The sequence below is a fragment of the Ambystoma mexicanum genome, chromosome 6q, assembly GCF_040938575.1.
Source record: "Ambystoma mexicanum isolate Mex_15411 chromosome 6q, UKY_AmexF1_1, whole genome shotgun sequence".
In the NCBI taxonomy this organism is placed as follows: domain Eukaryota; kingdom Metazoa; phylum Chordata; class Amphibia; order Caudata; family Ambystomatidae; genus Ambystoma; species Ambystoma mexicanum.
Genome location: NC_090937.1, coordinates 227,751,022 through 227,778,847, shown reverse-complemented (window position 1 = coordinate 227,778,847; position 27,826 = coordinate 227,751,022). Strand labels below are relative to the sequence as shown.

At 44.8% G+C, this 27,826-nt stretch overlaps 1 protein-coding gene across 1 annotated transcript in view; it reads left to right on the top strand.

The window, feature by feature from the left end:
• The window catches only part of USP53 (ubiquitin specific peptidase 53), a 321,924-nt gene that overhangs the window by 104,052 nt on the left and 190,046 nt on the right, over positions 1-27,826 (top strand). The window contains exons 3-5 of the mRNA XM_069630685.1: positions 2,558-2,692; positions 9,916-10,029; positions 10,127-10,209. Coding sequence (XP_069486786.1) covers positions 2,558-2,692; positions 9,916-10,029; positions 10,127-10,209 — 332 coding nt within the window. The remainder of the gene's footprint in view (positions 1-2,557; positions 2,693-9,915; positions 10,030-10,126; positions 10,210-27,826) is intronic.

Sequence of the window (27,826 nt, the reverse complement as noted above, 5' to 3'; positions counted from 1 at the left end):
CATCCAGGGATGGAAGTTGTCCATTCCTTCTTTGTGGATTTAATTGGCTAAGGTCCATTTAATAGATCTTGGGCCAAAGCCAAAGTGGGCCAGTGTCTCGCTTATGTACCCCAGTCTAATAGGTCAAATGCCTTATGTGCGTCGAGTGAGATCACTGCTAGTTCTGCCCCTGTCCTGGATGCGCTCTCAATTCAGTTTAGGGTGCGTCTGATGTTGTCCTGCGTGCGGTGCCCCCTGGAATGAACCCTGTTTGGTCTGGGTGGATAGTTCGGGAGGACCCTTGCCAGTCTGGTTGCTAAAGTTTTTGAGAAGATTGTAGCTTTGTTGGTCATTAGTGTTATAGGTTGATGGGAGGGACATTGCTATGGATCCTTTCCTGGCTTTGGGATAAGCACTGTTAAGGATTCTTTCATAGAGGGGGTGGTGCTTCCTGTTGTCAGCAAAGAATTAAATAGTGTCACGAGTCCGGGGGCTAAGATGTAAGCAAATGTTTTATAGAACCGTGCTGTAAACCAGTCTGGGCCTGGGGCTGCATTTTTCAGGGATTTGATGGCTTCCGTTATCTCCTCTGTTGTGATTGGGTGCTCAAGGGAATCTAGTTGGTGTGGTTTTTACCCTTTATGGGTGTCCTTCATGGAGCAGGCTTGTGCTGCCCACCCAGACCCACACGCCACCACCCCTAAAGGATGCTTGGATAGGTGGGGCCAACCAACAGGATGGACACTAAGGGACAAGTGCTGTCACCAAAACTACACCTGGCTGCATGGCAGGGGAAGTAGCAGTTACAAGCTAGATGCACAAACCAGTGGTGCGACACAAAAGAGAGCTCCCCCTACGCAGCATGGCTGCCAACTGGGTGGTCAAAGTAGAGTACCAAACACACAGGATAACCATAGAGGTTGAGTGCAGAAACGCAAAGACAGAGTGGTAAGAAATCGACAAATACTTGAAAACCATTATAACCGTACCTTAACATTTCTATTTTCTGCATACTCAACATACAGAAACTGACACAACCACCCCTATGCACAGCAATCTGCACGCACTTCACCACATTGCAACAACAGACTAACAACACGTGACCCGTCACAGCTACACAAGGAGATTCTGGCACCGATCGAAAACTGCACTTAAGCTTAACGAACGGTGCAAACCGAACTGTAGCGGCCAACAGTACATCACAACTCTAATTTCCTATTCCCACTACACTCTACTAATCTCCCAACTCCTCCCCTTTATTGACACCCTCCTTTTCAGATCTGCCAGAGCGCCAGGGGCCCACAGCAGTGGTGACGGTGCACGGTACAAATACCTTTTAACCTTAACCTGTTACACTTAAAAAGCCAAGTTCCCGACTCATCAGTTGGGAGAACCATGCTCCCTTCCCTTCTTTCTACCTAGCGCAACTGTGCAGGGTCTCCAGCTCATTGCCTGTTTTCCCAGTCCAGGACAGCGGGGCACTGTCCTAAGAGGCACCAGAACATGCAGCAGGGTACGTTCAAGAATTAATCGGGCGCAGTAGTTCCACATTTCGTGTGCTCCAAACTCATACAAAATAATGTACAATACATAGGGTGTTGATTTTATTTTTAGATTTGCGTTAGGGTTGTTATATGACAAAATAAATAGTTGATGAGCTTGGCACTTTATTTTGGCTTATTTTGACGGCTATACATACATCAGGCAAATCAGTGGCAAGTTCTCTGTTGTCGAATTCATTGTCTCACTTGTGATTAAAAACTGCTTTCTGAAAGTTGTTGAGGGAATTGCAGATATGATTGTTCCCAGTGATATAAATACTTCTTAACCAAGTGTGCCACTTGCTTTATAAGCAATACAGCATCCCACCATACAGCCTTAAATACCTTTGCTTGTGGTTCTGGAGATTATTCTGCTGGGCCGTGTTACAGCAGTTAAACGGTAATACGCCTGCTCCCAAATGCACTCTATTGATCTGCTTGTGCTCAAGTTAACTAGTCACAATTTTCAATTTAGTTAAATTGTGTCTTTCTCTGGCTACTTTTCCACTCGTGGCCGTTTACTGCTGCTGGCTCGGATGTATTGATTACAGTAAGTAATAAAAGGCATTAATAAAGCCAATAGTTTGGCCTCAGGTCTAGGTTGTTACTGTAAATGGTAGATTAAGCTCATGTGTATCTGTTTTCTTTTTCATAGAAAAATACTAACATGTCCATTTTATTGGGGTGGCTTGTACACAATTGTAGTAAATATAAAAGTTGTAATGCTAAATATACACAAATGGGGGGGGAGAGGAGGTCTGCCTACAGAAAAGCCAAAGATGTTGCTTTTTGACAATGCTTGTTTTAACTGCTAGTGAGGTCACACTAGTCGGTCAAGTTAGAAACACTGCTTTAGAGGTCAAACTTGTCGATCCTAGACCACTGTCTTAATTACCAGCCTTCTCCATAGTTTAACTTTTAAGGGATGAATTCTTGTCATATTTGCATAAGCATTGCTTGTTTTCTCCGGTCACACTGTTTCATAGTATTAAGAAAGATCTTCAGATCCTCCGATGACCTATTTTGTTTGCTTTCAGTCGATATTTGCACAATTTCAACACAGCCGAGAGAAAGCACTCCCTTCTGACATCATGAGAAATGCCCTAGCTGAGAGCTTTAAGGATGAGCACCGTTTCCAGCTCGGCCTGATGGATGATGCCGCAGAATGCTTTGTGAGTATTACTTTTAGCACTTCCGGAGCTTTTATCCACGTTGAAGTTGATGCTGCAAAGGGTGTGGTGTGTTTTATTTTTTGTTGTTGGTTTTGTTTTTTTGCGTTTTTTTGTGGTCTGTCAAGTAGCTTGCAACTTGATGTGTACCCCTGATCACACTTTTCCATTGTGATACTACTTATAAATAATATACTGACTTTGATTAGTTCCTTAGGATTTCATGTCTTGCTGCTAAATTTAATATCTCAATTATTCTGCCTTTGGGCATGGTGAAATTCGTCTTTGCCCCACCTAAGGTTGTGTGGATGCTGAATCTGCTGTCTAGATTTATGGTCCAAAGCAAGTTCCTTTGCAATTTCAGCCTGCCACCTGCACATGTGATTCTAGGAGTACTAAAGCGGATCGGGCCTCCACCCCTTGCTTTGGTGATTTTTGTAACCACATTTCTTTACATTTTATAACTGTATTTTTCTGTGAGCTTCTTGATTTGTACTTATGCCATGTGTAACCTAAGCAGCGAGTCTTCTTGTAACCTCTGCACCCTGTTACCTTCGGGTCCGGCGTGCAATATAAATAAACAAACACACCATTCATCGGGGAATAGTCGTATTGAGGAATAATAGGATGCAGCTTTAATGAGGTTGCTAGTGCACTGTAATCTTTGTGCATTTAAGGGTTACCTACCAAATCTTAATCTTAGAACGGGCCTGCAATGCAATTGGTAATGAAGAACTTGCAAGAAAATTCATTTCTGGTGTTTTTTTTATTTTTTATTAAACCTTCCAAGATTTGTGAGTCGGGAAAACTTGGTTAGGCCAGACTAAGGATGCCAGAGGGTTCTCCAGTGTAATCCCGGAACTGCTTCTGGCTTCCTTTCACCCAGGCCCAAGCGTCCCTAATTCCCCACAAAAGATCTTATAATGAAAGACTAGTGACTGGTAACTCCTACTGTCTAAATCTATGCTTGTCTTGAGGGCGAGCCTAAAGTCTGGGGCATTTTCTTTCCAACTCCTTCAGGGTATTCATAAGGGTTCCTAATGCTAATGTCCCCATAATGCATATTCTCATGCTCTCTCCTGCCATCCCTTTTCTTCCGCTGCCTTTCTCCTCTAACTCGCGTCTCCCTCTCTTTCTCCCTCTCTCTTTCCTCTAACTCGTGTCTCCCTCTCTCCTCTAACTCGCGTCTCTCCCTCCATGCCCTATTCTCCTTTGCTTTCTCTCCTTCTACTTCCTCCCTTTTTTCCCTCTCCCTACTCTTTCAGTTCTTTTCACTCTTTCCAGCACAGGGATTCCTGTGTCTTACCGGACGGCTCTGTTCACCTCTGGTGAATTGGGACTCTAACAGTTGTCTTTTAGTTTCAGCTTGGATTGTTCTTGGCATAGCGCAGGAGTTTGTCTTGACGTCCTGTAAGGGACGAGAAAGAACTCTAGCCAGAAAAGATGCTTTGAGGTGTGGTGGAAAGGACAGTAGCACCAATACAGACATTGTTGTTTGGAAGAGAGTTGGACACTGCAGAGCCCCTCTTTCTCCAACTCTGCCTCTGGGGTACACCAGACTCTAGCAACGCCCTGTTAGGCTATCTAACCTAGGTTGAGAGGAGCCTTGCTCTCCTCCGATAGCTGACAGGGTCATGACTCTGACCCTGTCAGAGAGGGTTAGCATGAACAAGATTAATGAACCTTAAAGCCTATTTGTGACTTAAATTCACCCTGACCTCCATCGAGGCGACATTTAAAGCTGCGGGAGTAAGATTTAAGTTTCAGCATCCCATGTCAAAGCCTTCCTTTTACCAAATCTATAACTGAAACCAAATGGGTTGAAAAAGGGACTGAAGTAATGAAAAGAGAGGAAGAACATGGAATTCCCTCTTTAGATGTAAAAAAAAAAAGGTTCCTTTCAAAACGTTACATTTTTACAGGTGCAACACCATTGGCAGTCTAGACATCACTTTTAAAAAGTTTTCGATTTGAGATCCATCTGCATCGGCCCGTTTTGAAATTGGGTGCGTTTGATGCCCTGAAAGAGGATGAACTCTGTTTAGGTAGGGTTGAGTTTCAAGTGTGCATTGCACATTCAGGGTTGGGAGGCAGTGAGGAACGCCTTGAGAATTAACTCTATAGCGGCAGTCTTTATATGATGCTACTTCTAGCTGTTGGTTGCGTGAGGAACACAATTATTTTTTTTAAATCGTCTGATGTGGAAATTATTTTGTTGTTATCCTCGTTTATTTTAAAGAAAGGATTACCATGATTGAGTTATGCGTTACTGTTAATGTTAAGGTGTATAAGTAGTGCAAATATAGTTCTGTGGGCGGAGTGTCTAACCTCAGACTGGCAGGCCAGTCGTAAATCTTTTGCTGAGACATTCTAAAAGATGCTATTAAGGACCCAAAGGACAAATCGGTGTGTGGTGTGTGGTGTGTTTTGGGGAAATAGGCCTTACTGTAAGCTTATTCCTTTCTTTCTTTTTTGTTTACATTTGTATAGCGTGCGCACACCTTCAGGCATCAGGGCGCAGAGAAAAAACAGTTTACACGTTCTCTTTCATTTAAAGAGATCACATTTTTTCAAATCATAAAGGTGATTTCTTCTCCGTGGGCACTGTCGGGGAAAGCTGAAAATGGATTACCTTATGCATGCTTTCACTGATGTGTCGCATCAAAGGCATATATCTAGCTCCTTATTATAAAGCTGATATTTAATTGTTTGTCAGTCAAATATAAATATATATGCCAAGTACCATGGTCCATGTAAATGTTCTTACAGGACCATGGTACAGTACAGTTCGGGCAATGATCTTTATGAATGTCTATTAATGCTGGCAAATACATATCAAAGGCTCATTTTCTCGTACACTCCTGTAGTTGTAGCTAAAACACTGATTTAAACATCTTTTTTGATGGGGAGACACTGATTATGTTAAAGTGGGAGCAATCTTTAGTTATGCATTTCTCTGTAGTAATTAGTTTGGAAGCCTGAGTGCATGGTATTTGTAAAATGGGAACCACTTATAATAGTTTGGTCAATGACTAGTTGTACGGTTTTAGGTTAACTTCACAGTTACCTTAGTGCCTGTCTCAAGACAACAATTTGGATACAGTTCTTGGGGAAACTCTTACTTTGTTGACTATGTCCAATGGCATGTCAAGTTACTCTACCTTCTACTCACGGGTGCTGTGATTCTTTCAGTCCTCAAGCAAGCTTTGGCGGCACTTGGCTTGCTGGACCCTTATTTTGTTGGTCTTGGCCTGGCCATGGTGAGGGCTGCTTTTTTCCAGTCGTATGATAGAAATGATGATCTTGACTGAATGGAAAGGTGATGGGGGTTCTTCATTACTCTTTCTACTCGTTCAATTTTTGTAGTTTTATGTTGCTGTCAACAACTTTTGTAGTGCATGTTATCCAATGTTCAGGTGGTGACAAAGGAGCAAGCAGGCACAAATAAATACAACTTGCATACCAACATGGCAGAGTAAAGGCGAGCAAAGGCCTGAAACCAAAATCTAGGGAATTGTACATTTGACACTTCTCTGTTCGTGTATGCTACTGCAACCCTCTGCCTCCTCAGCAGGGCAATGCACATTTTAAGTGAGCAAAGATAACTTCCCTTTGGATGTGTAAGGCCATGAATGATGTAGCAAAATTGTACACATATTCAAGTATACATGGGGGTCATGTTGGCAGTAAAGAAGCTAATTTCTCCAAGCCATAATCTTTTCTCACATACCTTGAACACCGCTCCTTTCTCCTGGCACTAGATACGCATCATAGACTGTTTTTTATTGTAGGATAATCTGTTCTCAGTATGAAATGTAAGCCTCTTGGGTAACTATCTTCCCTTGGAATGTGCATTGTCAGTGGGAGATCAATGGTGCTATGTTCTACTGCAAGGACACTTGTGCCATCTTCCGTGTCGCTCTTTGGTGACCCTCTTGTGTACTGTTAAAATGACAATTCCACTCTATATGTGGGACCATTAAAAAGGTAATCGGTTAAGAGTTGCACGAGACTGCTTAGCAAGGAGCCTATTGCACCTATCTGTATTGTTTTAGAACCTTTCTTTTTGTTCAAGGTGGTTCCCTTTGTTTTCCTCTTTAGAATTGTTTTTGTTATTTTGAATTTTAAAATCGCGTTCCTTTAATTCTACTGGGAGGATCAATGTCTGATGGCGAGATTTCACTTTGCAGATTAGAAACCAAGGTACTTGCAAATGAACTGACTCGGTACTCGGCTTTATGCACGGCCCTTCCTTCATAATTAGAGTACAAAGCTAACAGAATAGGAACCATTTTATAATTGGTTGGAAATACTACCCCATGCTCCATTTCTAGCAAATTAAAAGTACTTGCAATTAAATAGGTGACTTTTTTCCATTGAAGCACAAGTGCTGCAATCAAAAACAGATACGTGTCCAGAAGTACCCCGAAGGAGACGAGTGTGGCACTATGTAAAAGACCTTAAACGAATAAAAAACAACTATAAACTGCAGTTTGAACAATACAGAAGGGAACAAAGTACATTCTCTCAACACAGTGGGGATCTTTTGTAGTAGACTTCACAGAATGATTGTTCATTTACCCAGCGCACACTGATCCAGCTTCTTCTCTAAAACAGCTACAATTGTTTTGGCTCGTTTGATCACCAGAACCTTAGTAGGAACAAACGCAAGCAATACTGGATCATCCTCAGGCACCTGTCTGGCTACCTTGTGATGAAGTGGCATGACATTTGGGATTTGTTATGTTCAGCATACTATCGGCCATATAAAAGGGAATAGTCTAGGATTTAGGATTAAATGAAATTGCAGTCCGAATCTATCGTTTATGGCCAAGATTTTAGAATAGAGGTCTACGAAACAACTCATTGATTACTAAAAAAAGAAAACCCACTGATTTCAATCGGGGTTCCAACCAGCACACTGCACAGACTCTGCTCTGCTGCACATGACGGGAGCCCTACTGTCCCTGGCAGACAATAGCTGCCCTGCTGATAAAAACTCCCCTGCTGTCTTTTTATTTGACCCTGTTGGCTGCTTTTGACACCGTGAATCACTCAACCCTGCTCCAAAGGCTCCAGCATTGCTTCAACTTCGAGAGTTCGGCTCTACATTGGATCTCCTACCCGCATGGCAATCACTGAAGTGTAATTAGTCTCTTTCCACTCCAAACCTTTCACTAGTACCACTGGCTTACCTTAAAGTTCTGGCTGCATGCCCCTCCTTTTTAATTTCTAGATAAACGACTTGTTGATATATTTGATACCTTCAATAGATATTTCAAACGGTTCTAGATGCCACCCAATCGTCTTGAAGATACGTAGGTCACCCAGCGCATCACTTGACATTACTAAGTGCTTGATTAACCGCCAAGACTGGTCTGTTGACAATCACACCTGCCTAAATGCTGCAAAAACACATTCTCCTAGGCATGAGGACCCCCTGTACCCTTCTTTTCGCCTGGCCTCCCAACATCCCCAGACAGCCCCTGTAACAAAAAAGTTTCCATATATTTTAAAGATAAACTTTCTTTCAGCAGGTAGATAAAGTAACTCTCCGAAATGTGTAATTTCCACTTGCATATGCTTAAACGATCCTGCAGTCCCTAAACCTTCAATACAAAATTGAAGTCAACAAGGCTATGGTCTTGCTAGACTACTGCAACAACCTTTACCTGCGTCTCCCAAAATATCTCGCTCAGCTGATTCAGAATAAAAGGTCAAGGCTTATTTTAGTACTCAAAACCTGCAACCACATCAAGGTACCCCTCAAGACTCTGGACTACGTTTCTGTGGAACGAAGAATTGTCTTCAAATCCCTGTGTTTTATCCGTAAAACGCTCCAGGGCAAAACTCCTTAAAACTTACCAGCTCCTAATACCCCAACCAGAATAAACCCTAAGATACTTGTCTGCTCCAAAACCTTCACCTTGCACCTTCAGGAAAAAACATCTAGCACAACGTTCTATCAGCATGGGCGGTGCCTTTCTGTGGAACTTTTTTTCCATATGCAATTAAGCAAGGGAGGCATTTTGTTAGTCAGGAAAAAACGAACACACCTTCATACAAGCTTTCCCACCTGAATGGCAGTTTCTGCCCAGGATAGCTGTCACTAGTGCCTGTCTCTTATGAAGAGCTGCAGAACTTTTTGTTTTTACCACCTAAAAATTCCTACCCCCAAATTCTACTCACTTTGATGGCGATTGTTTCTAAACTCCTCCCTGATGTCCTCTTCCTCCAGCTCTTATTCTGATCTGAATATAGCTAGTCCCGTGAATGGTCAGCAAGTGTGTCCTGCTTTGTCTTCTCCTCTCCCCACCTTCTTGGCCTCTGAGAAGTCCTCTTTTATATTGAAGCTGACACTATATAAATCAACAATAAATAAATAAACCAGTGAATGCTTGTTGGACTACTCTAAGGATGATCGAGCATCCTAATGTGCCGGCTTACCTAAATAAATCAAAGTAGTACTCAGATTCGGCCTCATGAATTGCAGTCCGATTAGTCCCCCATTTTTTTTCCTGTGAAATGCCGAAATCAAGTTCTTTAAATGCTTGGATATCGTTGCATTGATTGGTCCAATTGTATTTAATGTGTGGTTGAAATTAGTGCATTTGTTATAAGCAGACAATGTTTATTCAAGCCAAGATTGAAATGCTTCATATTGTACTGGACTTTAGACACAGCCACTTTTTCTAATTGGAGTTTAGATCCAAGTACCCGGTCTGGTCACTCTTAAATCAAATGCCCACCCTCTATTTTCTGAGGGTTGATATTCAGACATTTATAATTCCTATGGAAAGTGAGGAAACTTTGTAGACAACACTCAAATTGCCTTCTTTTAATGACATTTTACCAGAGATCAGTGAAGTTTCTCATGTTGATACTGCTTCAGGTTAACATTTAAACAAATGGATGTATCACAAGACTAAATGTGGCCACTCAAATCATTATGTAGATGCAGGATTATTGGCTTAGACTCTATACCAGTACGACTACAATGCTATTAGAAGATGCCCCCATGCCTTGATTTAATAGTTTTGAAACCCTGGTTGGATGGGAACAAAAATCAAAAAGGAAGCCCTTTTAATCAAGCATTTCAAATCTTCTTATTTTACGTATTTTTAATTGAATATGTAGTTTTATATTTTAGTATTGCTGCTGTTCAAGCTAGATATATTGAATAAAGCAGATTTAAACTTGTCTTACAGTCTAAACATTTGTTTCAGGAGAACATACTTGAGCGGATTCATTTCCATATTGTGCCAAACTGTGAGGAGGACATGTGTACATCAAAATCATGCATCACTCATCAGAAGTTTGCCATGACTCTTTATGAACAGGTCAGGGGTGTTTGCTGCAGTTTTATATTTGAGAACTGACTATTGTCATTTGTATCAAAGAATTAACTTGTTCTTTCTTCTCTCATCTTCTCAAAAGTGTGTGTGCCGTAGCTGTGGGGCATCATCAGACCCTTTGCCTTTTACAGAATTTGTGCGATACATTTCGACTACCGCCCTCTGGTAAGATGCTCCAGATATGTTTGCTCTCCTTCCAACCTGTTCTTTTACATTTAATATGCTGTGTTGACACACATGTGACTGATACAGAGAGCTGTAAAAGATATGAGAAGTGGGGGGGGGTTATGCTTTTCCCATTGTCAGATTTGGATTTGGTTAAGGTAAAGACTGTGGTAGAGGGCTGTAGAAAATAGTGTGCAAGAACAACACTTTACAAGGAGAGGTGCCCTATGTAGGTGCCCTATGTAAGGGTGAAGTAGACATGAGATACAAAGGTGGCATCTTTGTTGGCATAAACCTTATAACAGAAAATCAGGAAAAACCCTACCTGTCCCTATAGCTAGGATAGCTATAGATAGAGTTTTCCTCCCTCAAACAAAATGAAGGATGGTGTCAGAATGTCCGGAAAAAACAAATAGTCCACTGTCCTATGTCCCAAACCTATTTCTGTCCATTATACTTCAAAAGAAAACTATAAAGTAGGCTACACCCTGACTCCAAAAGGGTGGCTCACTCCTTGGGGTTGATTTCAGGCAGTTTTGGTGCGATGTGGGAAATATCCTTCTCTCCCCCCCCCCCTGGTTTTTATTAGGTTCTTTTCTGTATTGTTCCATGCAGATGGGGAGGAAGTCTCTTCCCTAGACCTTCTCGGGTGATTTGATTATAGTTCCAAACACAAGATTTGGGAAGGAGTCTCTCTTCCCCAAGCCTTTCTTAGACTTTCTTTCAATATTGTCTGGTTTTTGACATAAACAGGATATATATTCCTTCCTCTGATATTCTCATAACCAAAGGATCTCTTTCTCTTTGCCTGGTCTTTTCTTGATTTTAGTTAGAGAATCTTTCTCTCTGTTTGTGCTTCATCTGTCTTTCGCAAAGGATACATTTCTCACCCCTTGGTCGTCTCTTCTTGTTATGTGGATCCTAGACCCCCTGCTCAACTTTGCAGTGTCTCTTACTAAAGCTTGGTTCACTATCCTGCGAGACGTTCTCTCGCATGTTCAGTGTCTTTTGCCAAAGGATACCTCGCCCCTTGGTCTTATCTTCTTTCTTGCCAAGTGTTATTTTCCTCTCCCCAACCCCGTGTCTTCTGATAGGTTTCCGCCAAGGGTTGTATCCCTCTTCCTGTGGTCTTGTCTTCTTTCTGTCTTCTAACCAGATCTTCTTGTCTGTTTTACAGTCTCTCACCCTTAGGCCTGGTTCGCTATCCTGCCAGGCATCAACTGTCCTATAATAGTCTTTAACCGTATGGGTCGCAGACCCCTCTCTCAAGTTTGTACTTCTCTACAATGAGGCACAGTTCCCTCGCCTGCCAGGCACTGCTTTTCACATTATATTCATCATTCGCATGTGGGTCCCAGACCCTTCTCTCTTGTTTACAATGTCTCTTATGCCTATTCCAGCCTGGTTCACTACTCTGTCAGGCACTGTTTGTCACATCTCTTCTATCACTCTTCCCCGTACTAGCACAAGGAAGACGATGCTTGTTGTTTGGTAAATATTGTTTCTCAAAATTGGGTTTCTTCCCCAACACTGGCTTTGTTCAATTCTTCCCCTCAAGGCTTGACCGCGGTTCTCGTGGTGTCTGCTTTCCCGGGCCGCCACCTGATGCCTGCTTCTCTTGCTGCTTCCCTCGGTTCCCTGCAGCGTGCTCCGCAGGGCCTCAGCTGAATGGGCAGCGTCCAGGTCTTGCCCGTTCTTCTCACTGCAGCCTCCAGCTTGGGGGTTCCTCCTGGGAAGATCAGTCCATGCATGAAGTCATTCCCTTTTTTTGTCCGGCCAGTATAGTTCCACTTCAAAAGAGCTGGAGCGCTTAGTGGTTCTGCAGAGGGTTCTTCATTCCTCCGCTCCTTTTCTCCGAGTCAGTGGTTATAGGCAATACAATCTTCATACTGACCCTACTCTTCCTAGTCCCAGTGCTGCCTATCTTGGAGGGATAGACCGGCTTATTCTGTATCAGATAACTGTATGTAGAGGGATGAGGTAAGGATGATGTGGGTGTTTTGTTCTGTTTCTGAGGGGGAGGCATTTTGGTGGTTGTTATACCGCGTCTCATCCAGACCGTCATCCCTTATTACACAGGGGTCTTCGCTGCCCATGTCATCCTCCCGCAGTGCACCACCCCCAGGGTGACTATTTGACTGGGCTGCACCACCCTGGTCACACAAAAAGGGGTTCACCCTTCCGGGAGAAGGACGACATCCTTGGATTCGTCGCACCTATTCTTGATAATTCAAATCGTGAGGGCGCTTTGTTCTTATTAAATACCAATAGCTGCTTTGATTCACAGCCCTATCGCCATGAATTCCTCTTTTCACAATGTACACCTGGTTGATTGTTCTCTGCCGGTTCTGGCCGGATATTAACATTCAGCTTTTTCTTCTTCACCCAAAAGCCTCAATGCCGTGTGTGCTTGCATTGGTGACCAATTGGATTACACAGACTGCTTGAACACGTGTTGAGCATGCTAAGGTTGCAATAACAGTACATTGATGCCTGGGTTGAGTCAAAGGCGCTCCCCACTGTTTGTTAGGGAGACATTCATGGGGGATGGGTGAGGAAGGGTCCCTCATGCCAACTATCTCCAGAGACCAAATAAGTTGTCCTCGAGAATAGCCCTGTGTGGTCTTGCACCTAGAAACTTAATTTCCTGAGTGCGCTAGAGGGGAGCAAACTACAGAACACAGAAGCAAGCAATGGGTTGCTTGCCAACCATGTTCTCCAGCACCCATACCGTGTGAGATGCTACACCCGACCGAAGAGACCATGCAACGCTGCGGAGCAGCCAACCTCCAAGATTGTGCCTCACGTCACAAAGGTCCTAGCTCGTATGCTGGGCTGCAAGATTTCCAATTGGAAAAATAAACTATCTATAACAAAGCGTGACTAATAACATCTTAAAAAGAGGTCATAAAAGTATAAGAGAGGCTATCTAATCCCAGAGGAGAAAACACAGTAGCATGACGCCCTAAAAGCCTCACGTGTGAACCCAGAGGAAGCAGACTTAACTGCTGATGCTCCCTTGATACAAGAAGAAACTACTGGAAAGTGAGAAAACTGGAAAGTCTGTTGCCTGGAAGAAGGCTGTGCCCGCCGGGGATGCGGAAAGGAGAGGTGAAGTGCTGGTAAGCCCTGGAGGGCACAACACCCCTTCTTGAGTTCATTGGAGGGGATTATTGGAAAGCTAGCACCAAAATATTTCCACCAGAAACCCGTGCCCCTTGTACCCTCCATCTCCCTCTGGGAAGGACTGAGGCCCATGGCAGAAGGGCAAGAAAACATTGGCTGCCTGAAAAGGACCCTGAAGAAATAGCCATAAATTCCAAGGCCCAGGAAGGGCTAGTCCTAAATCCTGAAGTCAAGGTTGAGGATGGGCCCATCATAAACCCTGAAGCCAGTAGATGCCTGCAGCAAATCCTAGAGGTCTAATTTGAAAACTGAGCAACCCAAGGTCTAGGAAAGGCCTTTGTTAACCCTGAAGGCCTCCAAGCAGACAAACCTACGTGTGAATGTTTCAATATCCTGCAGAGGCCTAAAAAGAAAAAGCTGTGGAGCCAAATACCTTTTGAGAGGTGGTGAAGGCAGAGGGAGAGAGATGTGCAGACTTTGAAATAGCTCCTGAAGGATCCTTCATAGGAACAGTTGTTTTTTTGGGGGTTTGGTTAATATAGGGATGGACATTTTTAGTTTACTGTTATTGAGCCCTTGCTTTGGCCAAACGTTGGTGCCTTTTGTGTTGAAGCATGGGGTAGCCTTAACTCTGAGGACTCATAAGACTAGGTTTGAAGATGTTCTGTTGGCCACAGCCTTTTGGACATTTGTTTGTAGAATATGGTGTCCCAGGAAGGGGAAATGCTTATTAGAATAGGTTTGAACATTTGTTTGATCATAAGGGGATCAATGGGAGCTCTAAGGGATCACAATTGAGTTTAGCCCATCCTGGAACATTCCTATTCAGAGGTCCTGCTTTAATTGTATTTTTTTCCCTAGTCCCTTTTTTCAAACCTGATTACTAAATCCCTGCAGTCGTAATGCTGGAAATGTTCCTAGTCCTTGAACTACCACTTCTCTGTTGCCAGTTTCGGTGTGTCTTTCTGCACAGGAGCCCAGTTTGGACCACAGGCAGTGCAGCTCATCATTTTTACCTTTTGCTGAACAGTACCCATGGAATACCCCTGGGGCACCCATGGGTAGGGGTACACGCTTGTACCCCTAGTGTATGTTTCTGGGTGCATGTGTTTCCCACAGAACAGGGTATGGGCTGGTGGCAGCTACATTCTGATTTGGCAGTGGTTCTGGGCAACCTTCCTTTTTGGGGTACCCAGGCCCTGCCATAGGAATCAATGGATTCCTACACAGAGGCAAGATAGCCTCTTGGTTTGCCTTGGCTTGCTCCCTTGTTTCTCAAAGTCCTGAGAAGCTCTCGCTCTGTTCCCCTAGGGTGTAGCCGCAACAAGCTGTCCCTGTGAAGGCTCCATCGAGTCTGGCAGGAGGCAGTCCCAGTGCCATATATGGTGCTTCCACCCAACAGGTGTAAAAAAGGGTTGAGACCCAATGTTTTGTTAAAGGGGGGATTGAGCTGAAGTAGGGACTAAGTTGTGAAGTGTCAAAAAACACGCAAAAGAGCTCAATTACCCCACTTTTAGTCCACCTTGCACTTGGGTCAGGGACAAAAGGAGAGCATATTGTGATTATCTGTTTTATCTATCTAGGAATCACATAGAACAAACATTATTTTCCAAAGAGTAGGCAGAGTAAAAACACATTTTTTAATTAAAGAAATATTGATAACACAAAGAAATATATGTGATGGGTGCTTTCCGCAAGACACCTCATAAACTTAAAGCAAATTGAAAACTCAGAAGTTAAAAAGTCCAGCAAAAACACATTTTCTACTAGTGGTGTCTAGAGTTAGTATAGTGACATTTGTAACAGATCACCTTGGTAAACTATTTCAAACAATTTTGGTTCGTTTACAATTTTTTCGTGGGGGAGAATACTCTACGTATACAGCATAAAATTCTAATGCTGCAGAGAAAAGACACATTAGTTGTAGTGTCTGTGGGATGTCTACATATTTTTCGGCACACAGATTACATCAACACCATCCCTGGTGTTCTGCTGTTTTAGTTGTGGCCCTCTTCAGGACGGTATATTGTTTTTCAGTTGACAAAAAGTTCAAAAAACAAATCCCCAGGTGTTTCACACTTTTTTTTCATGCTGTAAAAAATGGAGAAGTGGAATTTGTGTTCATGCTTGGTCTACAACGAAAGAACACAATAAAAACTCTTTTGGTAAAAGTTTGTGTGAGTTGGGCTTTTTTATTTCCCATTTCTCAAGATTTCACTGACCTTTATATGCTCTTGTGGTTGGACTAAAGGTTGATTTCTAGAGCGGGGGAAGTGGCAGATCACTTCTTTTTCATGAATTCCGTTGTGCAGCGAAATTATTTCTGTTCTGCTTTCGCGGTCAATGCGCGATTTTGTCAGCCAGGAGGCACTTGTGAAAATATTTTCTTTCAAGCCAAAGATTTCTTCTCCGAACCTAGTTATGAAAAACAATCATATTTTTGATTTTGCTAATTGTTTCTTAATGTGCAGGATAGCACATGTTATCTAGCGTATGTACTATCTACAAGTCATTAGTAGGTGGAAACTCCATTGATTATGGAAACTGTGAACCTAGTATCCTTCACAGATGAGTACTATAATAAACCAACCATTAACAATGATCCCTGATGAAACAAATGCAACCAACAATATCACAGGGAATGATTTTGAGCAGGTCTCGGAGTGGGTCTCATCACTCCTCGAGATCGAAGCACTCGAAGAGGAGACGTCGAAGATCCCCTTCTCCGTCTTCCTCTTCCTCTGTTTCGCCAAAAAGAATCCCTTGCCCCACGAAACATAGTTCCCGGGCTGAATGGGAGGAATTCCGAAAAAATATGATGAGCGTCTTCGAGAAAGCGGCCTCGACCCCCTCGAAGACTGCCGAGAGCGATGCTCTGGTCGAAAGACCCGAAGGTCAAAAACGCCGCGAGTCGCAGTACCCGGCGAAAGAAACCTCTCGAGCGCGTCTCGAACCCTCGAGCAGGACTATGACCTCCAAACCTTCCTCGAAGGTTCCGTCGACGCCGTCGACGAAGGTTCTCTCGACGTCGAGGTCGATGTCTTCGACGCCGTTGTCGAGGGGACCTTCGACACACGGGTCTGTAGACTCGGCGTCGACGCCAAGAAAAGTCACGGTGACCACACATCCAGTGACTATCCCCAGGCCCTCGACGTCGATATTGTCGAGTAGAATTCCAATTCTGTCGAGGTCCTCGAGGCCTCCACCTCTGTTTTCGACGCCACGCTCGAAGCCTTCGACGTCGGCGTCGACGACATCGACGCTTTCGAGGCCAATAATGACAAGTTCGGCACCCTCTGCCTTGGAAATGGGATTTACTCCCTTTATGAGTTCAGAACAATTGAGAACTATATCCTCAATTTTAGAAGAGGGTGATTTGTCTGAACAAGACACATTTGAGTTACAGGGACCTGTAACCCCAGTTAGAGAGGAATTTTCCTCTAAAGAGCGCAGATTAAAGGATCTTCATGATTCTTTACATGAGGCAAGTGGATTAGACACTTCCCCTGAGGTGGATTTTGCCAAGCCAGAACCGGGGGAGCATGCTGAAACCCCCTACAGAGCCTTAATGGCCAGGATTACAGAGTTCATGGGGTGGTCTGCACCTTCACAATCTTTCCAGCAAGATGACCTCACGGATATTCTTGACAAAGGCCCACAAGAGGATCCGGTGGTGCCCTTTCATAAAGCTCTTCAGAGAAAGATCATGACAAACTGGGAAACCCCAGATGTAATACCAGCAGTAAATAAAAAACTGTCTGCAAAGTACAGGGTATCTTCCACAGACCCAGAGTTTTTGTCTAAACATCCATCCCAAGAAAGTCTGGTGGTACAAGCAGCATCCTCTACCGATGTCAAGACGGCTTATCCTACAGTCCCACAGGACAGGGACGATAAAAAATATGATGCTATGGCAAAGAAAGTCTTTTCAGCATGTAGCATGGCGTTAAAGTCGGTTAATGCTACGTGCACCCTTGCTAGGTTCAGCCATACACTTTGGGAGTGTGCTTCTACAGCGGCTGACTGCATCCCGGAGGGAGAAGAAAGGGATGCGTTCCTGAATATTATACAGGACGGTAAAGACGCTATGTGCGAATCCCTCCAGACGGGCATTGATTCGGCTGACAGTATCAGCAGAGCAATGGCGGCAAGTACATCAACCAGGAGATTCGCTTGGTTGAGAAAGTCGGGTTTTGCCCCAGATGTGCAAGCCAGGCTCTTGAACATGCCATTCGATGGCTCTTCTTTGTTCGGGAAAAAGGCGGATGACAGTTTAGAGAAACTGCAAACTTCAAAAGCTGCAGCAAAATCCCTAGGAGCTGCAATCCGTCAGACTCATTTTCGTCCCACAGGAACCTCTGCGAGGGGCAAGTCCTTTCGCTTCTACTCCGCATTCGGAAGAGGTAGAGGACGACCGGCTCAAAGGGGTCAAAGAAGAACTACCCGAGGTGGACGGGGTAGATATTCTAAAGCCGCAGCAACAGCAGGTGCCTCTTTACCATCGGCATCTGCATCAGCGGCCCCAAAACCACTCTGAGGACTCCCCTCACAGGACACCTGTAGGAGGCAGGTTGACTCAACATCTGACGGTATGGCAGGCTATCACGTTAGATGCTTGGGCATTGGAAACAGTCGCCCATGGTTACTGCCTGCCTTTCCTACGTATACCTCAGAGTCATCCACCGGGGATCAGCTCTCAGAAAGCTCCAGATCCGCTCCTCTTGCAGGAAATTTTGGACCTGCTAGAGAAAGGTGCCATAGAACCGGTACCTGTAGCGGAGAGGAACAAGGGCTGGTACTCCCCTTACTTTCTCATTCCGAAGAAAGATGGAGGACTGAGACCCATCTTGGACTTGCGAGAATTGAACAAATTCCTCAGGAAAGACAAATTCAAGATGGTCACTCTTTCTCAGATCCTCCAGGCCCTTCAGTTTCAGGACTGGTTGGTATCTCTGGACCTTCAGGACGCTTATTTCCATGTGCCTATCGATCTCAAACACAGGAAATACCTGAGGTTCGCAATTGGCAACTCTCACTATCAATTTCGAGTACTGCCATTTGGGCTGACCTCCGCCCCGAGGGTCTTCACCAAGTTAATGTCGGTAGTGGCTGCAAGTCTAAGGAGGGAAGGGATTCACGTCTACCCCTACCTGGACGATTGGCTGATCAGGGCTGTTTCTCCGGAGCAAGCTCAGATCCAGCTAAATCACGTGTGCTACTCCCTTCACAAACTGGGCTTCTCCCTCAATTTAAAGAAGTCTCAAATGATACCATCGCAGAGACTCCAGTTCATAGGAGCGATCCTGGATACTTCCCTGGGAAAAGCCTCGCCACCAGAGGTGAGGGCTCAAGATATTCTACAGATGGTTACCAAGTTCCAACATGCCCAACGTCTCCCAGCCTTCGACTTTTTGAGGTTGCTAGGCCTCATGGCATCCTGCATTTTCCTTGTGCCAGAGGCTCGCCTGAGAATGAGATCCCTCCAGTGGGCACTGAGGACTCAGTGGTCACAATTCTCAGGGAGAATGACAGATCTTCTTCAGGTTCCCGGCAGGGTGGCTCGAGACCTTCAGTGGTGGGCCTGTCAGGAGAACATTCTGAAAGGAGAACAGTTTTGGCAACCCTGGCCGGAGATGACAGTAGTCACGGATGACTCACTCACGGGGTGGGGAGCCCACGCCAACGACTTGACCATCAGCGGTCGTTGGTCTCCATCGGAGTCCAGACTACACATCAACCTGTTAGAGCTGAGAGCCATCAGACTTGCGCTGAAGGCTTTCCTGCCAGCTGTACAAGGGAAGAACGTCCTGATAATGACGGACAACACGGTGGCCATGCATTACCTCAACAAAAGAGGAGGCGTAGGATCACTACCCCTGTGCAGAGAGGCGATGCAGCTCTGGTTTTGGGTAATCCAAGAAGGAATCTCTCTTTCCGCAGTTCACCTAGCCGGAGAGAAGAACTTGACAGCGGACGCTCTGAGCAGGCAGAACACAGTCTCCCACGAGTGGGAGCTAGCTCAGGAAGTCCTTCAAGAGATCTTCGCCCTTTGGGGAACCCCTCAGGTAGATCTGTTCGCCACCAGCCTAAACAGGAAATGCGACCTGTTCTGCTCAAGGGAATTTCCTCCGAGAGGAGCTCTGGGAGACGCGTTCATAGTGGACTGGGAGTTTCCGCTTCTGTACGCGTTCCCACCGGTCCCTGTCATTCCTCAAATGATCAGGAGGTTGAGAAGATTCCGGCGAACCATGATCCTAATTGCCCCGGATTGGGCCAGGATAACGTGGTACCCGGACCTTCTAGACTGGTCCATCTGCCCTCCAATTCGACTTCCTCTCAGAGAGAACCTACTCTCACAGAAGGGAGGTCAGGTTCTCCATCCAGACATCAAAACCCTCAACCTTCACGCTTGGCTTCTGAACGGCTGAGGTACAAGGATTGGGACCTCCCTGATGATGTTATGGAGGTGTTGCTTTCGGCAAGGAGGCCAGCAACAAAGTCTTTATACCGCTGCCGTTGGAACAGATTTTGCAGCTGGTGTAGAGAACAGAATATCGACCCATTTTCATGTGGTACACCAATGGTTTTGTCCTTCCTACTATATTTGGCAAATTCAGGCCTTCAAGTTGGCACCATTAAGGGCTATCTCACAGCGCTATCTATCTTTAAGCGTACTGCGGAAGAACCATCCTATTTCAAATTACCCTTGGTAATACAGTTTCTAAAGGGGTTAACCAATGTTTATCCCCCAAGACCATTCCAAGTTCGCCTATGGGATTTAAACTTAGTACTAACTTTCCTGATGGGTACACCTTTCGAACCTCTCCATTCTTGTTCGTTAAGATTCCTTACCCTTAAAACTGTTTTATTAATAGCACTTACATCTGCTAGAAGGGTGAGCGAATTACAAGCTCTTTCTTGTAAACCCCCTCATACAATCTTTCACAAAGACAAAGTTGTCCTGCAAGTGAAGCCTAATTTCCTCCCAAAGGTAGTTTCTGAATTCCATATCTCTCAGAAGATTACCCTACCATCTTTCTATCCTCCTCCTCACCCGGGGAAAGAGGAAGAGAGGTTACACAGACTAGACTCTAGGAGGGTTTTAAGTTTTTACATTAGTAGACTAGCCAGGATAAGACAGGCAGACCAGCTGTTTGTAGGTTACGCAGGTCACAAGCTGGGGTTACCAATAACTAAGCAGACCATTTCCAGATGGATCATTCTAGCCATTCTGGAATGTTATAAACTGGCAGGGAAAGAGCCCCCTCAAAACCTTAGGGCTCATTCGACCAGAGGTATTGCAGCTTCATCGGCCCTCAAAAGAGGCGTGCCGGTTAAAGACATATGTGCGGCCGCTACATGGTCGTCTGTCCATACCTTTACACGTTTTTACAATCTGGATTCCTCCTCTAGTCAAGAGACTAGGTTTGGAAGGGCTGTACTGCATTCTATTCATCAATAGAAGACAGCGTGAAGTCAGTACTCCCTCCTCCGAATATAGAATACTGCTATGGGAGCCTATCTAAGATGAGGAATACGTCAGAGGACACAATCCCTTCGAAGAACAAGTTACTTCTTACCATGTAACGTTCTTTCGACGGGATGTTCCTCCGACGTATTCCTCATCGACCCTCCCATCCATCCCCGCAGTTCTACTTCCCTTGTTGTTGCAGCTTACGCTCCTTCAGGGTGATTAGTCTAGTCCAGACAGTAATACTGTGGGCTACAAAACGGAACTGAGCAACGGACGCTGCGCGCGGCCTTTATAGGCAGGATGATGTCGAGCGTCGATACGGCGGCTGTCGAAGGACATCGACTCGAGGGACGTCGACGCGCAGCGCCCTCTAGAGAAAAAATTTTCCGAGGCCAGCAGAGCTGGAAGGATATATCTAAGATGAGGAATACGTCGGAGGAACATCCCGTCGAAAGAACGTTACAAGGTAAGAAGTAACTTGTTCTTCAGTCCCGTGCCTAGGGTGAAATCCAGATTGGCGTAGTCCTAGGAGCTTGTTTTCCTCAATGAAGTGTTGCACCTGCAGGTAGGCTGCTTTGTCCAGTATCGGGAGTAGGAATGGGACAGTGGTGATGGGCTTGTAGTTGTTTGGAGAGGTGGGGTCCAGCGTGTTTTATAAAAAAAAAATGTAAGAGGGGGTGGACCCAGGCTTCCTTGAGGCAGGAATGGACTTTCCCTGTGGCAAAGCAGGCATTGACGAAGGCTGTTAGGAATGGAGCAAGGGTATCAGCACAGTCCTTGATAATTGTGGCAGGGCAGGAGTCAGCCTTGCAGTTAGATGGCTTTATGGATCTCATGATGTTGATCATGTCTTTCTCCTGTATGGACTTGAATGGGAAACGCAGGGAAAAGTCGGGGGGGGGGGGTAGGAGCTTTGGGGAATGAGTCTATAGTGGCTTGTATTTTAGTTTGGAGCGAGTTTAGCTTGTTAAGCATAGCTGCTTGGATTTCGTCACACCATGTTTTATCCTTAGTGAGGTTCTGGGGGGCAGGGGTAGGGGTCTCTAATTGTCTGAAGATGGAGAAGAGTTCTTTTGTATTAGATTTGGCTTTGGTGATCCTGGATTCAAAGGATTTAGCTTTGGCATAATTAATTGCCTTCTTTTACTCTTTGGAGCGGACGTTGAAGTCAAGTTTGTCTTTGTCAGAGTGGGAGGTTTGCCATCGTACAAGGGCAGCCCATTTTTCCGTGTGGAGTGTGAGGAGGTCAGGGGTGAACCAGGAGTCGGAGTGGCTGGCAGGTTTGGTTTTGCGCGGTTTAAGTGGAGCTGTGGTGTTGATGGCTGATTTGATAGTGGCATCATAAGATAGGGCGAGGCCCTCTGGGACAGTGGAGAAAGGTGGCCCTGGAGGAAGGGTAGAAGCCTTTCCTAGTGAGTTGGTGTGAACTTCTAGCTAGGGCTTGTGGAAGGGGCTGGGGAGGGCGGAGGAGGAGGAGTAGGTGGTGGGAATGCTGAATGTGATAATGTGGTGGTCGGACCATGGTGTAGGGGTATTGCCTGTGATGAGGAGTGGGCAGTTATGCTGGGCAATCCAATCCAGGGTTCTGCCTAGGGTGTGGGTGGGGCCAAAAATAGAGTTCCTGAACCCTATGGTCTCAAGAGCAGAGTTAAGCGACTTGGCTGCTCGGTCCTTAGCGTGACATTAAGGCCTAGGTTAATGTCACAGAGTAGGATGACTTTGGATGACTTCTTGAGGTTATCGGTCAGAAGGTGGGTGAGGGAAGCCTGGAAGTCGCCTAGGGGGCCTGGTGGGCGGTAGATGAGGTTTATGGCAATGGTGCAGTGATGAGAGAGATTAAATTTAATTTGAAGGTAGTCGCTGTTGTTGTTCATGGATTTACCAATTTTAGGCAGTCTTTGGCAATAAGTGCTACGCCACCACCTTTGGATAGGCGATCTTGCCTGGTAATAGAATAGCCTGGCGGGAGAGCAATAGAGAGTGCAGGACCTAAGGCTTCGTGCAACCATGATTCAGTGACCATGAGAAGGTCTAGGTCATGAGTGGTGATAAGGTTGTGAATGTCCAGGGTATGTGCGTTAATGGACTGGGCATTGATCATGGTGCACTTGAGATGTGGTTTAGGGGTGACTGGGTGAAGTGATGTGGGTGGGATGGAGGTGTTGAGTGGGGTGGTGGGTGCATCAGTGGTCGTGGTAATGGCGGTATTGGTGGGCCCAAGTATGGCTGGTGGAGGCACAGATACAGTGGCATTCAGGACATTGCAGTTCATAATAGGGTTGGAAGAATGTGGCATCACAGTATTAGCATTGAGGCAGCCGTTTTCAGGAGTGGCAGACACAGATACAGTGGTATTCATGACATTGCAGTTCATAATAGGGGTGGGAGAATGTGGCGCCACAATATTGGCATTGGGGCACCCATTTTCAGGGGTGGCAGACACAGTGGCATTCATGGCATTGCAGTTTACAATGGGGGCAAGGGTGTGTGATGTTCTGGTCAAGATGAGGTGAGCTGTTGGGGTGGGCTCAGTGGCCACAAGTTTAGTGATCAGTGGGATGGGGCTGGAGGTCTTTGTTTGGTGAGTTTTGCGTATTAGGTAATAGTGTTCCGGCGTCATAGTTTTTTGGTCTAGATCCATAAGGTTTGTGATGCATTGCATACTGGTCAATGCGAGGGATTTGTGCCTGAGCGGTATGGGAGGGTGCACGCTTCTGGTACGGGCAGGGCCCTGACATCTGGTTGGTAGGCGTGCGTTCCGGGCACTCGTGGGCTGAGGCTGTGATGGGGGCTGCACTACATGCATGCGCAAGCGAAGCCTCGTTAGTCTCAGGGCAAGGGGGGGTGCAGGACTCCTTACCTTGTGGATTCGGCTGGGCTCATGGCTAGTGACAGGCGAGCAGCGAGGAGCCTGTGCTCTCAAGATTTCAGAAGGCCTGGACGTGGCATAAGCGTCCTGGCGCGGCAGCGGAGATCAGCAGAGAGAGAAGGCCTTTTCCTCAGGCATTCTCCACACGGCTTTGCCTGCCGGTGCTCTCCCACTCCTTTTAAGGCAGGAGGCGAGGCGCTGGCAGGCGGGGAGGGCACCCAATCCGGACACGTGCCGGCGGTGGCAAAGCTTCTGGGGCGGATCGTGTTGTTGGTTTCCACGGCAATGCGGTCCGCCATTTTGATCGCGGGTGAGACCGAGTGTGCATCAATGGGCTGACTGGATGCTGGGGGCACGCTGGAGTCCTCCTGCATCGCTTCCTTGTTTCCTTTTCCTTTTTTGCCTTTTCCTCAGGCCTTCTCCACATGGCTTCAATTAAAACCAATTTCCTCTTGGAATCGTTCCTGCTCAGTTCAGTAGGAAATATATCTATTAAAGGGGTTAACTACATTGGGACTAATCACAGCTTGGACATTTGTACTTCTGCTCTGAAATTCAAAACAAGTATTGGCAACTGTTGTGCATGCCAGTGGTTTGGTCTTATTTTGTTATGTGCTGTGTTTTGGGAATCCCTTTTTCTAAATACTGCTGTTTGAAGTTTTCTTTTCGGAATTGCATGTTTAGTAGCAATTCGGATATCTAGGTTTAACCCCTTGTAAAATCAGTGGTCACTAATTCGAAGAGCTGTTCTCTTAAACGTAGGTGTCAGTATATTTCAGCAGTTGTTGCCTATTAAAAACTCAAACCATGACAAGGGCACGTTTTTGTATGTCAAATAACTGATTGGACTTGGGTGGTACAAATGTGTTTATTATTATTTCTAAGTGCATGTGGCTAAAAGATTTAACCTTTTGCACTGATTAGAAAAAACACATTTCCATTACATATTGACATCAAAAAAGACAATCCAAATATTCCAAGATAGTAAAACCAAACATTTAAAAAATTCCTTGCTACATCAACCATATATCGAAATCCAGCAAGTTCTCCATGAGTGCTGTTGGGCATCATTCGGCTCATGGAATTACCTTTCTACGTTCTTCTCCCATTACCCCCTTCACCAGTCAAAATAGGTCCTCTGGGTGAACCTGATGTGGGGATTAGTGGTGGAGAGGGGGCACGGAATGTAAATTCAGAGGGCAGTGTAAGTACTTCGTCTCTACCACCCTCGATTATCGAGATGGGTTCTGTACTAGAGGACATAAAAAAACAAATTATGGGTAGGAACCCAAATGAGTTTGTTTCTAAGATCAGCTTAATGGGTCTTTTTTTAATTCGCCCCCCCATTTTTGGTACGCGGAATAACTCTTCTTGCTTTGTCATCTCACCCATTAGGCATTAGGGAAGAAGAAAATTGTCTATCTAATGCCCGCCGTTTTGTCAGCTCTCCAGTGCTGATTGAAGAGGACCCTAATGCAGTGGTTTTGGCTATATTAAATCTACGTGACCATTTTTCAATGGAAATGAAAATTCAGACTTCACGTTTAAAGGAAATCCGCAATTAACTGACCTCTCTTATATATTTAATAAGTGAGTCTTTGTGTGTCCCTTGTAGAAGGTTGGGTGTTATTGCAGGCAAGGAACTGGGAAACATGTTTTCTTCAAAATGTGATGGGGTCAGTGTTATTGTTGGTTATTGTTAGTGTGAGGAAATCCATGCCTGAGGCACAAAATAGCAATGGAGGGCCCATATGGACTCTATCACTACCAATAGTATTCAGGCTAACAATGTAAAAAATCCAGAACTAAAAAAGCACTGAACAGATCGTCTTGAAAATTCATGCGCAATATTGCACAGTCTGACTCAAATTATTATGTGGAGTTCCTTGACTATTTTGTAGAAGTCGATCCGGAGGAAGAAGGGAGCACTAATTGGAAAGGGAACTGATAAAGGTTTTAACTCCAGGGATCGGGCAGGAAGGTTCCAGGAGGAGATTCGGGGAGGGTAAGTGGGCGGGGGGGCCTTGGTATCTAATGGGCTATACATATCTTCTGATTTCAAGCTGGTTGATGCCTTGAAACTTAAGGGCAGGGTAAAGGGAAATGTGGAGGAGGGAAAGTAGAAAAAGCCACGTTCAAAATATGTGATGAATTGATCATATTAATTGAAAATGTGTAATTAAAGTTTGTACAAACTATACGTTACAATAAAAAAATATATATATTCTATTGGAACAAGGGTGAATAGCAGAGGCACTGTTGTAAACATTCACCTAAATGGCCCTCATTTTATATAAAAATGATAAGAGACATCTCAAGGTCCCCACGTTGAATGAGACGGAAATTAGAGATCTCATTAAACTGCTAATATTGCAGGAAAGACCTAAAGCAGTAAAAGAGGAAGGAAGGGCCAAATGTGAGTCAGAGATAAGGATTGGCCTCCAACATGAAGAAACATTAGTTGTGGTCTGGGAAATTTGGAGACTCAAATTTAAAGGGGTCACTCTAACCCTGATAAATGATTAAACCCAGGAAAGCACTCTGGTGTTTCCTTGGTGATCTGTGAAACCTCTTCATCTTCCTTTCAGGGGCGATCAGAGGTCCATTTGAAACGGGCAGTAAAGGAGGAAGCTAGAGACTGCTTCATGGAGATTATCAAGACCACCCTAACTGATCGCAATATCCCTATCAAAACTCAAAAGGAATTGACTATGGAATCAAAGAAATCCCCTTACCAGTATGAGGATCTCAGTGGACCTAACGGGGCCACCCTCACAGGAGGGGTGTTATGATAATCTCCCAAGAAATAGACCTTTGGAGACCTGTTTCAGAGACCCTGTCTATCCGAATGAAGCACAACTACATGTTTGGCAGAGGTGGAACGGATTACCTTAACAGGACCACAGTCTTATCCCTGTTTAATGAAATAACCTGCTCTTTGGCTAATCACATCCAATGACCTCAAATTGGTAGATGTTTTGCATCTTGGAAGGTATGACTGTGAGTTTGGTAATTCCCTCAAGAATGGTTTATGGGGTACTAATGAATGAAGTAGAGCATCTCCACGAGTTAGGCTATCATCTTAGTCCTTTTAATTCCTCTTTGAAGGGGGTTAAAGAGGGTAGTGTCTGGGAGGGGGTAGATCCACGGATGAAGAATGACGGAAGAGAGGGATTGGTTGGGAATGTACAAACTGTTCCAAATATTGGGCGGGACGAATCTAATTGACGGTGGCTAGCAATAACACTTCGAGAAGCCATCAAGCAATTAAAAAAAATCGCCGTTAGCATAGACTCTGATCTCACACAAGTCTTTTGGAATGTGCAAGGATCTTCTACATTGTGTTCGAACATAACCTTGTATTGTTTTTTTCGTTCCTCCTCCCTTATCTGCCTATAAGAAACTTGGTTGACGGAATTACCGTCATTTCATGGCTATGAAATGGTCAGTGAACCAGCCACTCGGGGTTTGAGGGGCAGCCCTGCTAGTGGTCTGTTTGTTGCTGTCCGCCAAGGAAGGGGAATCTACATCATAAACCAGTATGATGTATTTCAGGGTGTTTTAGCTGTGGTTATAAAAATAGAAAATGGAGATCATTCCAATCAAATTTTGTTTAACATATATTGGAATTCGGATGGGAATCTGGAAAACATGCTATTGCTGTTAAATCAAACGATGAAGACTGGTACCTGGCATGTACGGGTGGTCAGGTGGTGGTGTTTTTTTTATTTTTTTTTTATGCGGATTGTACCAGATCCCCATCAACAGATTGTGACCAACTATTAGGGATTCCCCCCCCCCACAACTTCTACTATGTGGAGGGCTGGGGTTCGAGTTCTGGGGTGAATGCAGCCAGACATAAAAAGATACAGGGACAAAGGTAGCGTTCTAACTTGGAAGGTTGGGGTCTTTGATTATTATGTGTAACCACGGAGGGGCAGTGCAAAACTTTGCTACTTGGTTTGGTAAGAATACTTCATCATGCATGATTATATATTTGTATCGAAAGCCATCTCTAATCGAAATAGATCTTTTGAAATCTGGCATTCTGAGTTTAGGGACCATGGGATAGTGTTGGCAATCTTGGAGTGGAATACATTTGATCATATTGTATATATCTATAGTTCATCTGTAAAGATAAATCAACG